This window comes from Anopheles moucheti, chromosome 2, assembly GCF_943734755.1.
Source record: "Anopheles moucheti chromosome 2, idAnoMoucSN_F20_07, whole genome shotgun sequence".
NCBI lineage: Eukaryota > Metazoa > Arthropoda > Insecta > Diptera > Culicidae > Anopheles > Anopheles moucheti.
The window spans coordinates 42,799,252-42,814,062 of NC_069140.1; the positions used below are offsets into that span (position 1 = coordinate 42,799,252).

General features: G+C 45.8%; 1 protein-coding gene across 1 annotated transcript; it reads left to right on the forward strand.

Moving 5' to 3' along the window:
* Positions 1-4,902: 4,902 nt before the first annotated feature.
* Positions 4,903-13,466, forward strand: LOC128306240 (aldehyde dehydrogenase X, mitochondrial-like). Its single transcript, XM_053043736.1, has 4 exons — positions 4,903-5,164; positions 11,752-12,532; positions 12,612-13,119; positions 13,208-13,466. The coding sequence occupies exons 1-4, from the start codon at positions 5,129-5,131 to the stop codon at positions 13,350-13,352; spliced, it is 1,470 nt and encodes a 489-aa protein (XP_052899696.1). The 5' UTR covers positions 4,903-5,128; the 3' UTR covers positions 13,353-13,466.
* Positions 13,467-14,811: the final 1,345 nt, after the last annotated feature.

Consider the following 14,811-nt stretch of genomic DNA (forward strand, 5'->3'; position numbering starts at 1 on the left):
ACAAAGCAATACTCGCTGTTTTGGTAGTGTCTATTTCAATGTGCAATTTTATGGTCATTAAGTTTCATAACTTTTGGATACAATATTATCATTTTTATTTAACATTATAATTTCGTTGTCTTTTGTAATGGTTTCTATAGTTAAAAACATGATAATTATAACGCGAATTTCTATATTACTGCCGTTTTTTGGAACCGCCTGTTTCACCATTCAAAAAAAAACCGTAAACGCCTTTGGTTATGCAATGTGTTGAACATGCAATAAACATGGTTTTAGGGCGAGCGTTCTGAAACTTACTTTCACTTCTCACTGATCATTTTGGAGGGGCTTGAACAACGAAAACTCAAATGTGATCAATACAAAACATGCAGCAACATGTCTCGTTTTAGCAGGCAAGGACAGTTCCGGCACTGCTGATACGGTTAGCTTTAAATTACACCTTTACCATCGGGTATCAGTGCATCGGTAACGGCCTCACCCGTACAAGTTATTGATAAACGCCGGAAGGAGAAGATGGAAGATGATGGAGAAACTGAAAGAAAATAGGCCAGGAAAGATGCGGACCTTGTAATGATGATCAGGACACACAACCCCTACACGTATCCGGGATAAAGCAAACGTCCGAGAGGCTCCCCGTTGGCGTTGTTGGGTTTCGCGCATAATCAAGCATTCATAATTGAATTTACTGGCAAAGCAACGGCAGCGACCGAACGGCGCATTAGCTGCAGCCTACTCTGGTCCCTGGTCGTTCGATCGCCGTCCGCCGTAGCACCTTCCATGCCAAGGCCAAGAACTGGAGCAGCGAGCTGTGAACGAAAGGGAAACGAATAGCATCGGTAATGATTTATTTGTGCAGCGTGGGCCCTTCCGTGGTTCTTTCCGTCGAGCGGTATTTTTCTGTTGCCCATGCTGATCGGTTCGGTGGCTTTTCCTGATTACACTTTATTTCATAACATAAAACTTTACTCGAACTGCAGCAATCTGCCAACTTCGCGTGGTTGCCGTGAAATGCCGGAATTTCTTCGAAGGTTGATCGAGATTGTGGACGATCCGGCCGTTGTTAGTTGAAAAGGGAGAGCGAGAGAGTGCAATTAATTTACCCATATGTAGTCAACGCTGTCGCACGCAGATGCTGGAGACTTTCGTACTAACCTTAAGGGCAATCATTATGCTACCGAAGTTGCAAACAGCTTGCAAACATTATCGAGTTAAACATATTTCTGATCAAATATGTGCCACCGAATCCGCACGGTTATTTAAAGCAATCAAAATACACTTCCACACACATTCTAACAACGAAATGAAATATTTTAGCATTAATTCAAACATTCCGCACGGTGCTGGTAACCTTGAAAGCATGAACACTAATCGTACATCTTTTGATTGCGTTCCGTGACCTTCTTTGTGTGTATCATCCGGGTGAAACCACCCCGTAAGGGTTGACCTTTTTGGTGGGTGTCGATATTTTTGTACGCCTTATTTTACGTAACACATTTGTCGCAATTTTCACCCCAAAAACTTTGGTTTCGGTTTCGAGCATGTTGTGGCGTAGCTCATGCTCCGGGAGTTTCTTTTCTTTTTCTGGTCGCTCGCTGGCTGCTCATGTGTGCGCCATTCCATTATTGGTTTATTTGTACTGCGTGGTTCTGTCTGATTTTGTTTTGTTATTGTTTTTTATTCACAAACGCTTCGCCACTCGTGATCGGCTTTAATTTTGCGTGCGAGTGTTTTTTTTTCGGTATTCGGTGTATTTCTCTTATTTTTAAAGCCCTTTCGAAACAGCTGCAAACGTGTGAACAGTAGCTGTGGCTGTTAAACGGAGTTCCGAGTGTCGGATGCAGATAGGGTCACTAACCTTTAGGCATATTTGCCCTGTTAACTGGCGTTTTGAGCAGTAATTTGTTTTAAGTTTATTTTTACAGAGCATTATTTATTTTTGTAAAATTAATTAAAACATTCAAGGATATTTAGATCTAATCATGCATTATGCACTTATGTTTTCGCTCGAATTTAGTAGCAAAATTTAAATTAACCAAATAATTACTGTTCGGATTGCAATATCGAATTTTCATTAACAAAAAAAAATTTACAAAGGTTAGCCTGAGAAAAATCATGCAAAAATATTTAAATTTTAATTACAAAAACTTAAAACAAAAATTCTCTCAATTGATTGAACGATCCCTTAAAAAGGCTGAGGCTTGCAAAACAAACATTTTAACAGTATCCGTAAATCATCAAACCTGTGCTGCTAAACGAATTCAGCTCAAAGAGAATCGACGCAACATAATGAAACCAACATAACAACTATCGAAACCGACGACAACCTAGCGGTTTGGTTAGACATAAACATATTTGCTCTTTATTTTTATCCAAGCACAGAAACGTACACTCGAACACACTTGGCGTTTACAGAAAACCTTCTTCATGACCGCAGCTCCGCCATGCTTGCGCACCATCTGTACTACCTCACTCAGCACGCACGAGTACTCCGAGCCAGCAAAGGGCAGCTTCGATATGAAATACCTCTGTTTTCGCCCAAAGGCCACCCGAGCAACAAACAATAATCAAAGCGTTGTTAAGGAGATGGTCGAGCGAAAAACCGGCAGCAAGCGGTAAGCGAAACGGTTTTGCATGTGATAAGATTTATTTACCTTTGATTTGGTTTGGAATGAAATGTTATTTTTAAAACGCTCACCATGCGGCCACCGTTTCGTCGATCGTCGATCGCGTCCCTTTCTAAACCGTGGTGCGGACGGGCATTAGCTATGGGTCGATCAATTGAATATCCCCAGCGAACGGTGTATGAAACGAAGCACGCGGCTACCCGTAGCAGCTTCCCGAGCGTCTGGGTCGGAATACAGATCAAAAGAACGATCGCGATCGGGAGACCTTTTGGGGCGCAGCAATGGGGCGAAGCCGGGGATGAAGTTCATTTGACAGGCGAAATATCATCGACGATTGAACGAATGCTGAATGCCGATGCAATTGTCATGAGAGTTTGCCACCGTAGCACGGAGGTGACATTCTTGGGTTCCACCTTTCACCTGCCTTAGCACTCCAGCAGCCCCGAGAGGCCGAGACTGTGTGTGCTCTTGGGGTGGATTTCAGAGATTCCGGGTGGTTGGGGAAATATGCAAAAAATAAAGTAAATTATGTTGCAAACGGATGACATTCGCGCATAAATTCAAAACGGCCTGCCTTCGGTTTGATTTGCCTTTTTTTTACCTCCAACTCGTATACAAACGTGTTGAAAGTGAAAACGGGAGACAGCTGGTGGACTATTTTATTGCGATTGTGGTCGGTCGGTAACGAAGCGGTCCCACCTCGGGGATAATATGTTGTTTTATTTTTTATTTGCACATCGACGCTCGTTTGCATCTCAACTTTGGCCAAATTGGCAGAAGCAGAAGCAGATGAAGTGAAAGAGAGAAAAACGGAGCAAAAGGGTTTCTACTTGGGGATAGGTAAAAGTCATATGTTTATATCGCGTTTTGAGCCACCCAACTTCCGGGATCATCATAACACGGTAGGATTTTGTACTGGAGTTTTGCTTGAGATATTTCCAAATGAAGGTCTATTTTGCGGCATAGTTCGATAATATTTACTAAATAAACGTCCAAAAATTTTACTCCATACAGTACTCGAAATTAATCAATTACTCTAAAATTAGACACTTTTCAATAAGCATTACTATTAACCCTAGCTCAAACGACTGGTTACCTGTTGTTTAATTCCACTCCGTCTCCGAAGTTCCTTTGAAGTTCCACCAAAAATACCAAAACTTTTATAATTTATTTATTCGCTCTCTTGACCACTACCACTCGGTAAATAGTTCACTAATGTTATGAAAAGTAGTGATTTTATGTTAAACAACAGTTAATTTGTAGCTTTTGAGCGTTGAGATTATTTTACCATACTTGTTTGGCTTTCTTTGAATATGAGAAAAAATAATTAGCGTAAAAACCATTAAGTTGATATAAAAGTCAAATTCATAAAAGTAACTCTTGTGATAGTGCATTTTTACTTACTAAGCTTATTTATACTTACTAATTGTGAACTAAACGTAAATTCTGCTTTACATTTTTCTATTCCTAAAACAAGCATTCGATGACTTATTGCAACATTAAGACAATGTACTGTATAGAAAATAGAATAACCCGCTATGCAGTGGTTCTCGTTCGAAACATCTTACGTAAGAATATCTTTTAACAAAACAATACCGACCATATTTTCCAACATCTTAACAATTCCGTTCACACAATCTTCCCACCATGCAGCCAATTAAAACTACCTTAAATTATCTCATTTTACGACTGTCAAAGAGCACCATTCTGTCAAGGTCAGGATCATGCGCAGATCGGAATGGAATGGAACGGTTTAACGATGTGGTTCGCTATTTGCTTCGTAAAAAGATAGTCGTAAATTATGCGAAACGTACGCTGCTTTAAAATTCGCATTTAAACGTTGAAAAATCCAAAATCACTTTTCGATCGGTTTGTGGTGTGTTTGAATCACTGCGAGAGGGAAAGAAGATTCAGTTTTTTTCTAGCGTGCGTGGCAACACTACCGCGGCTACCTGTGCAGTGTGTAAACAAATAGAACCAAACCAATTTAGATTGGATCCCCGTGTGCTGCATTCAATTAGGTTGCGGTCGCGTTGATAGCTTACCGTAAACACACGGTCCCACACGCATCACACCGTTTCATCGCTGGTGAGCGGTGCAAAATTAGAAGCCGTTTATCAACGCGTTTTGCTTGCTTCCGCTGTTTTGTGTGTGGGTAAGCGTGGCGCCACGGCCAAGCCGCTAAGAATAACACACCAAAAGCGGAAAAGACACTCGCGGCCACGCCGGCACGCACTCAGCCGGCCGGCATCGGACACACGTTGTGTGTGTGTGGTAGAAGCGTCCTCCAACAGCATCGTGACGCGCTGTACGCGCTATCATCTGCTTCACTGGTCGTCGTGACAGCAAGCTTGGCCTTGGGTGGAAACGCACAGCAGCATTTGGAACATTGACCATCGTCTGGCTGCTCGGATTAGTTCGGTGTCAAGCGTTCTAGCAGCCAGTGGTAGCCCGAGCAGGTTCTCCGTCTGTAGTCAGCATCAGGTCTAGAGAAGCGGAACAAAATGGCGAATCCTAATCAAGAGATCAAATATACCAAAGTAAGTAGCGGCAGCCGGCAAGTGAATGCGGGTATTTATAGTGTTTCTTCAAGTTAATGTGTCGGGCAAGAGCCGTGTGCGTAACTAACGAAAGCGAAAGTGTTGAACGTGAAGTGAGTTGATATATTCCATCGAAGAAGAATCGTGAAGAACGCGTGAAAAATAGAAGCCACTAAATCTATCTAATTACTGAGGGTAATCGGAGTGGGTATAAACCGTTGCTCAAACAGAAAAACCAATCCCACACTAAAAGCAGATGGTTTGTGGTACCCATATAAACATTTGCTCGGTATTTAACCAGACGCTTCCGTCCGCCCGTGGAATAGCGATTTACAATATCACCCAGTAACCCAAATCTGGCAGAAGCTTAACTTTCCTACTCCGTTCCCGCTTCTGACAGCGCGTCATCTCTCTTTAATTGGAGGGCAAGCTTTAATACAGAATCGTCTGGCTTTAATACGGCTAGCAATCCCGTTCTTGCCCGCCGGGTTGTTCATGTTGATCATAATCTTCTAATTGCCTTAGCTCGACGTTTCTCAACGTATCGGGCGTTAATCCACGCGTTTGATTTCCGATCTTCGAAGAATGATCTGCAGACACGTTCCTTTGCTTTCTTTGAAAGCAAGCAGATCCATTTCAACATAGCGTCCTCTGCAAGCGGACATTCCCTTGCGACTCCTTAAGTTTTGGCTGCGGCACGTCTAGCGTTTCGCGATTTCACTCCACGGAACGATCACACGATCCGCTACCCGCTAGTTGTGACGTAAATGAGCAGCTTTCCATTTCGTACTACCGCTGCTTCGCGGGATCGAGAGCTATGGTCGATTTGTTGATCGCGCGCAAGATCTGTCATCGCGTGATGGGCGATTAGATAGCGAAATCTGTCACCAAGCCCTCGGTGGAATGGCTTTGATCGATTGTGAATTTGTGTTGCTGGTTTTTCGGTTGACCTATCAGCTGCCACACGCGCAACAGTTGCGCATGATTTTTTGCTGCTAAGGGTAGATTACCGGGCAGGCGCAGATAATTAAACACGGGTGATAATTTCCACTCTCCACTAGGTGTGTCCAATATCGGCAAGATATGATTCACAATTAAATGGCTCTTATCAGCTAGCGACTTAATTGGGCTTTAAGCGCAAAGAGCTGCAATGCTTGACAACAGAGTGGGGCTGAACGGTACAACGCATCCTTCATGACTCGGGCGACCTTTCTTACGCGATCACGGCTCGCGATACTCGAGCTTGCCCAACCGTCTGTAAATGTCTTCATTTCCCAGCCAGCTTTTTTGGGAGGGTGAACTTTGGAGGTGCAACCGATTTGTCTCCCGAACGCGGGAGTTGTTTCCACCGTGGCGAATCATTTGTTTCCGCCGCAAAATCTGCACCCAAAACAATGGCGAGTGGCTAGGGACGGTTGAATGTGGCAGACCCGGCCACGATCGAGTGTCGTATTTTTTTCTGTGTTGGTGCCCGCCATGGTTGGCTGGCTGGCTGGCTGGCTGCCGGTTCGGCTGGATGTCGGTTCATTTGTAATGTTACAGCGTTCGTGCGCCCTTTTTCGAATCGAATAATTACTCCATTGCTGGGCGTAAGCCTTCAACAGGCTCGCGCAGCCCACCGCGTTCAGTTGGGCGACGCTGTTGCACCCACGGACGCAGGCCACGGCTTACGTAAGCTACGGGGTTCCGTGGGTTCTTATGCCATCTTTTGTCTTTTGTCCTGTGGCGAAACTTTTGCCCGGGCACCGGGAACAAATGGTTATGACGGTGCATTCGCTCAGCGCGTTGTGGCAAAGGGCAACGGAGCCATCATAAAAACATTGTTCTGAGCTACGCTCGGCAACAGCCGATGGCTCGTAACGAATGCCACGGTTGTGAGTTTGGTGAAAATGATCTACTTTTGGTAGCGCAATGAAGAAAAATGAATTTGTTCACATAATCAAAGTTCTATTGCTTCTGGAATTCAACGATTTTTTTTTCAATTAAATGTACTTTGGGTGTAGGATACTCCGTCTTTTAATTGTACTTATTTTCTATCAAACATATAAATTGTTACGCTGCTCATTCCCATTCTGGTAACTTATGCAATCAAATGTGTGGAGTTTTACCAATCCTTTTGCTGAAACGTAGCAATCACAGTAACGACGCAAAAATTCGGTTGGTGTTAAACGCCAATCCAGCCAGCGCGAAATTGATTGCGTACGGTCAATAAATCATGTTCTTGCTTTCGATCGACAACGTGTGGCTTGTAATGATCGATCCGCACCACCATGGTGGTAGAGCGAAAGGCGAACCAGCCAATCATCCGCTTGACAGGATCGGCCTACTAGGATCGGCGTATCGTAGCATACAAGCAGCGAAAGAAACAAAGCCCGAAACATTGAACACCGGAGGTTGTAAATGCAATGGAACCAACTAAATGCGCATACACTGGTGAAGGGTATACAGCAAGCCCCCAAATCGGGATGTATAACCAATTTTAAAATTTAATGTCCATTCCTTCTGACTTGATCAACGCGCTGAAGAGCATCGTTTGAACCGAAACTCGTGTGAGGAGCGATTTTGGGCGATGGCTCTCGTGTTGCAGCTGCATCTACGTGTATGTGGTGCTGCGTGCGTGCGTATTGATCTGATTCGAAATCATTCGTTTGATTCGCAGAGATACATATTCGCGAGCCTACAGCGAGACAGCGGGAAATGGACAAGATTTGCGTGTTTTTCGAGCGTCCCGGCCGCAAAGTCACGCATCGCAAATCAGCACAGTGCGCACATGGTCATAAGTTGTGCTTTGGCATGCAGCGCTATCGCGTTAAATCGTATCGCATTACTTAAGTCGTTTATCTTCTCTGCTTTCTTTACCTCGGTTCCTCGCCAGCACCATTCACGGCACCCATGCCCCAACGACCGTCTTCAATCTCGTTCAATCGGGCGGGTAGAGAGCATTTTTTCTCTTGCTTTATCGCTGCTGCTAAATGACGATCCGGGACGGTGTGATTTGTCTTCCGTTTCGTCCTGCCGGTCGATCCTTGTACGGTTCCCGGTGCCAAAATAGGGATGCGCTCGGTACGGCGCTCGCTGACCATGCGCTTACAAACAAGCGCAACGGCAGCCTTCAGTAACGGATTCGGGCTTTAAAGTGATTGCTTCTGTGCATCCTCACAAAACGCGTGCTCAACCGGCCGGATGCCGGCAGAACCGCACGCAAAACGTGTAAGAGGAAGCGTTGATGCCAAAAATTAATTATTATTATCTCGTGACCGTTGGCCATCCCGGGGCCGCATTGTCCCGAATGGGTGGACGGTTTATAAGCCGGGACATAAATTTCCATCGGTGGTACGATTCAGGGTTGTTTTCCGAAGGGGTTTGCCAGCAGAAGAAGAAGTTGGCTACCTCGGTTCAAGTTGAGAAGCGTGGAAAATTAAGAAATTATGTCTTAACACTAATTTCTTCAACCGGTATAAACACGCTACATTAGCGTGTTTCGCTGATGGCCTGCTAACCCGGTGGCCTGAGCTGTTTGATGTGCATATATTGCTGCGAAAAAAAAATAAATCGCACTGTTTTCGCATTTTTTTGTACATTTAGGTTTATTTGAGTAAAGAAAATTAAAAGAAATTGTTGATTTGAGATTTTTTTTAAATAACATTTTTCTTTAGCAGATTTTAAATCTGTAAAAGAAACAAAGCATTAGCAAACTACAAATGAAATAGAATAATATAAACGTAATAGAATTCGAACCTCTAATGATGATTCGTTTTTTAAGCGATTTAAATAAGTTTTTGAGCGACCTTTTTTGAAATTGTGTTGTTTAATGAAATTTTCATTTGGCTATTCCTTTTTTACATCCTACAGCGATGATTATATACTGTTTCGAAAATTTCCTTCTTCATCTGCATGTTATCCAATAATCATCCCGCTGGAATCATCATAATCTTAAATCCATATTTTAAAAATATGTTCATGTTGTGTAGCTCCCTATTTTCTATCACTTTGTCATCTGCTGCGTTGAGTTTTGGCAGGGTTGTTGTCCAATAGAATCATTACATTAATGTTCGCTAATTGCAAGAGGGTGAAGGTAGTTGAGTGATAACTGCACTTCTATTATCTATATCTTTATTCTTTTCTTTCATCAATTTGAATTGAATCAATTGAATCAATTGAGTTTTCAAGTTCATCAAGCTTTGTGTGCTAGTTTGGTGTACGTAAAATGATCAATCATTATGTTGTTAAAATTCAAAGGATTACTAGGACTCTGTTTCGATTTACTGTGCAATATTGGTCATATCTATGGTTTTCAGTAATCCTTCAAGCATCTGATGTGATGAAGCTGATCGGCTCAAAACTGTTTTTTGTATGCTGAAGACGTTATTATTTGTCTTAAGAAACTTAATGATAAATTAAGAGTTTTAGGTTATTATTTGTTCTTCATCTAACTTGTTAAATTTATACTCAGTTTTTTTACAAACTTGTTCAATACATATCAGGTGTTAATATCAGGTCTCAACCCCACCCGGAATGGTGTACGTAATGTTATTTACCAGATTAAAAATAGCAGTTCAATCGGTAGAGCATTCAAGCTTGATATTAGTATAGATATTAACGTTCATTACCGATTATTAGCACAAAGCTTAAATTATAGGGTTTCGTAAACCGTCACCGGAAGTAATGTAAACCGGCAGTTATTCAGTTCCTCTTTGGTTAAGTATTGCTCCGCTGTATTATACAATCCCAAGTAGGTTAATAGTGATTTTAAAATTAAAAAGTAAATTAAATGTTACTTTAAAGTAAATTAAATCAAAAATTAATTAAAGCAAAAACTACCCCCATGGAAAGAACGACCCCATTAACGGCCAAGCCGTTATTAAAGTAAAGGAAACTACCATGAACTCAACGGTTTGCAATGAAGCCTGTCAAACTCGTAGTAAATTTATATAATTTGAAATTAATGCACATATTTGGCATAAAATCGTCAATGGGATTTGTTGAACTTTCCTCCAATCAAGCGACAATTCAACGCAAATCCACAATGGTAGTGGTTGCTTCTTTATAAGTACTTTATAAGCATAAGCCTTTAAACTGTATTTCACCATAGAAATAACAATTGACCCGAACAAATAAGTATCCTCATCGCAAAGTGACCATAGTTTAACGGGGCTTCTGAGCTCACTTCCCTGACCCATTTCGCATCGGCTCATTTCTCATGCTTCAAATAGCACGAATAAGAGTGTGGCAACCGTTACATCACCCTCACGGTAGTCTCCCTAAGCCCTTTGGCGCTTGCAACGGTCCCTGCTTGGGGATTCGATTGGCCGGAAAGGTCGCCCCGGCAATGGGACATTCCAAAAAATTTCCCTTTTTTGGAGGATGCGGTTAGCACAACGAGCAACCGTTTCTGATTACTCCCCGCTGTAACCGAAGCGGCTGCTGCGGCCGAGGAAAAATTGCATACTGTGCCAAAGCAATTAACTATAACATGCATTGTGGCGTCCAATGGGTTCGGCTGTCGCTGCATCTGTGCTGCCGCTCCGGGCGCAACATATCGCCCGGTAAGCCGATTGCCCATTGACCCTTAAAATAAACCACCGTGCGCACCGTTACCGGTACGGTCCCACCGGCGGGCCTGCTCGTGAAACTGTCGCCAGCGGCCAGCGCGGGGAAGGGATGTGAAATCCCAAAAACCAACAAAATGTAGCACAGGCAGCAACAAAAAAAAAAAAGGGCACTGTAAAGCGCAAACCAAACGACCCGGCCAAATTATTGTTCTCCCGCGTTGCGGGAGGATAGCGACAATGTTGTCCCGGGGTTTTCTGCTTGGCGTGCACGGATGCTTATGAGGCCCCACACTGGAACGTCGCATGCAAAACAGGCCTTACCTAACGAACCATTTGCACACAGGGCCACCCCAGACGGCGGGGCCAGACGGCTTCCCTACCGGCCGTGCCACGCGATAGTGCGATGTGCGATGCACGCGGGATCACGGCGGAGGACGAGAAGCAAAAAGGCGAGATAAAAACAAATACACATAAACTGTCGCCAGCCGTCCGTCCGGCCCGTGTCGGACACTGCACGGCGCGTACGGTTGCGATACATTGCGGTTTTCCGCTTCATAAATCTCCCGACTTAATAACTTAATTTCATAATTTTTATTATAATCGTCGCTTGCCCCGGCGACGACGGCCGGCAGCGTCGTCGCCCTTTTTTTCGATGGAAGAAATTGGGGACAGGCGGAGAATCGATCGAGAAAGCCCTAAGGAAGGGAAAGGGCACTCAGGAGGGGGGGGGGGGGGGGGGGGGGGGCGTGAGGAGAGAGGAACGGGTCACACCTCCTTCGACGCACGGCACGGTACGGTTGTTGTAAATGTGAGTTTCGCCGGATTTAGCATTCGCCCGACAGCCGCACCAGGGATGTCGCTACGGAGATAGAACGGTTTTGCCTCGTCGCGATATAAATCATGCTGATCATAATGAACGTTGTTCATTTCTGCTGAATGTATTCCGTTCGCTTTTTTTGTTTGCTTGTTGCAGGAGGTTTTGCACGCAAAATCTTTGCTGGAATTTATATTTATCACACATTTCCACCCTTGCAGCTCTTCATCAACAACGAGTTTGTGGATGCGAAGGGTGGCAAAACGTTCGCGACGCTCAATCCGGCCACCGAGAAACCGATCGCATCCGTCGCCGAGGGTGACAAGGACGATGTGGAGGTGGCCGTACGGGCGGCCAAGGCCGCATTTGCCCGCTCGTCCGCCTGGCGCCAGATGGACGCTTCGGGCCGTGGCCGGCTGCTGAACCGGCTGGCCGATCTGATGGTGCGCGACATCGATACGCTCGCGAACCTGGAATCGCTTGACAATGGCAAAACGTACGGTGACTCGGTGTTCGATATCAACTGCGCGATCGACACGTTCCGGTACTATGCGGGCTGGGCGGATAAGATCCACGGCAGTACGGTACCGTCGGATGGACCGGTCCTAACGTACATCCGCAAGGAACCGGTCGGTGTGGTTGGGCAAATCATTCCCTGGAACTATCCGATCCTGATGCTGACCTGGAAGTGGGCACCCGCCCTGGCGGCGGGCTGCACGCTGGTGCTGAAACCGGCGGAACAGACACCGCTCAGCGCGCTGCATATGGCCGCACTGTCGAAGGAGGCCGGATTTCCGGACGGAGTGATTAACGTGGTGAACGGGTTTGGACCGACGGTCGGTGCCGCGATCGTGGCCCACCCGGACATCCGCAAGGTGGCGTTTACCGGATCGGTTGAGACGGGCCGGATCATCCTGAACGGGGCGTCCACCTCGAACCTGAAGAAGGTTTCGCTCGAGCTCGGTGGCAAGAGTCCGCTCGTGATCTTCAACGATGCTGATCGTAAGTAGCATTTTAAGCTAGTTTCATGTCGCAGATATTAAATGCAGTTGGGGTGTGTTGGGTAATCTCCTTCTTAAAGTTGACGAAGCGGTAGAGATTGCACACAATGCGATCTTCGCCAACCACGGTCAGAACTGCTGTGCCGGTAGCCGTACGTTTGTGCAGGAAGGCATCTACGATGCGTTCGTCGCGAAGGCTGCCGAAATGGCACGCCAGCGCAAGGTGGGCGATGCGTTCCAGGACGGTGTCCAGCAGGGTCCGCAGGTCGACGCGGAACAGTTCACGAAGGTGTTGGGCTACATCGCATCCGGCCAGGCGGAGGGTGCCAAGCTGCAGGCCGGTGGTAAGCGTTCCGGTGCGGTCGGGTACTTCGTCGAACCGACCGTCTTCTCGGACGTGACCGATGGGATGAAAATTGCGCGCGAGGAAATCTTCGGCCCGGTGCAGAGCATCCTGAAGTTCGGCACGCTGGATGAGGTGATCGAGCGGGCGAACAGCACCGAGTACGGGCTGGCGGCAGGCGTCGTCACGAAGGACATCAACACCGCCATCACCTTCACGAACGCGGTCGAGGCTGGTTCTGTGTGGTAAGAGGAACCGTTCGCGTTTGGGGCGGGCCGGAAATGCTAAACCACACTGACACTCACTGGCCCTCGTGTTTTGCTATCGTTACAGGGTTAACTGCTACGACTATGTGGTGCCGACGACACCGTTCGGTGGCTACAAACAGTCCGGAAGCGGACGCGAACTCGGCTACAGCGGTATTGAGCTGTATCTGGAAACCAAATCCGTCACGATCAAGCTACCGTCCAAGGTGTGAACGGAATGTACGGTGCGTGATCATCTTTCGGGGAGGAGCGTCAAAAAAAACCCCTAATAAACCTACCCAGTCCAAGTCGTTTTGAAATTTCCATCTCCACAGTGTGCTCGTGCTCATGGCCAATTAAATGTCTGGAACTCGCAACACGCATGCGATTGAATTGCTGGAAAGAAATCGAAACTTCACAACACCGAAAGTGAAAAGGATCACGAAATCTCGCAACATTCGCCTGATGGCAGATCAGTTTGGTGCGATGATCTTCGAGCAAAATAACATCCTCCAGCAAATCTACTCGCTAGGTGAACCATCCCCGAAAGCGTGATCGTGACAGCCCTTCTTGCCTGACACTACCGATTGCAGCTCGGGAGTTTCGCTATCAATTACAGTTCCATTTCGAAAACACATTATAAAAAACTGCCGATAACTGACCGCCGCTTGGGAGACGATCGAAGAGAAAGTAATTAATAAGAAAGTCCTCCTTTTTGCACTACATTTTCAAGGTCCAAGGTTCGATGAGTGGATGATTTTTTTCCCCATTCCTTTGTTGTTCGGTGTAGTTCGTTTGTCTTTTCCCTCTCATTCGTCCGATACCGTACCGGCATGTTGTTGGCAAAGTTGAATTTGCGTTTCAAAAATCGATTATTCTTTTCGATTTCGATCGAGTACGAATCATCGAATCACACGACAAAACGGTTAACAGCCGTTTCGGTGGGAAGGGAAACTAAAAATAACTGTGATCGTCTTCCTGCGTTGCGTCGATCCTGACTGCTTCGCACTCCGCTGTGTCGCTAAGCAAACAGACGATATTAATTGAAGGGAATTGGAAAAATGACTGAGAAACACGATTCGATTTCGCAAACAACCGTTACCCCGTGGATCGGTGTTAGTGGTGCCGGTGGTGTCGCGGGAAAAAAAGGAAGTTAAATTGCTCCCAGGACGGAATTACGGTTTAAGGAAGAGATGCCGAAGGCCCTGCTGGGTTGCCTTCATTAATGCGACACCCCGGCTGGATGGCTGCGGTAAAGGGACAGACCGATTGATGATCGTGCCGGAAAATCCGTTAAGTGCAACGTCTTCTGGAGCCCTGCTGGAAGAACGCTCTGATAATGCGACCGATCGAAGCGGAAGTGATATATTCCGTACCTAGCGCGAGCATTCCATTTTCCAACGCTCGTCACACGAATGCGAATGGTTTGCCGATTGCCAGTATCGCACCGTGTCGAATGATGGGGTCTCCTGCCGTGATTTAGCACGCAAATCGAACCGAGATCGTGATTCGCATGTCCCAGCACCTGGGCAGCTATCAATATCATCTTCTCGGCCCGACTTTGTGCGAATAAGTGGCAAGGAGATTCCGCTTTTCCGTTCCCTCAATCTTCGGTCCCACTCGAAACAGCGTTAATCGGCCTTACCATGGCAGGATACTTCACTCCGTCATCGATTCATGGACCAGTTTTTA

Excerpts from the sequence above, each read along its gene's own strand:
- LOC128306240 (XM_053043736.1), top strand. The coding sequence starts at position 5,129 with ATGGCGAATCCTAATCAAGAGATCAAATATACCAAA. Across the intron at positions 12,533-12,611 it reads GATCTTCAACGATGCTGATC|TTGACGAAGCGGTAGAGATT; the intron begins GTAAGTAGCATT and ends TCCTTCTTAAAG. Across the intron at positions 13,120-13,207 it reads GTCGAGGCTGGTTCTGTGTG|GGTTAACTGCTACGACTATG; the intron begins GTAAGAGGAACC and ends CTATCGTTACAG.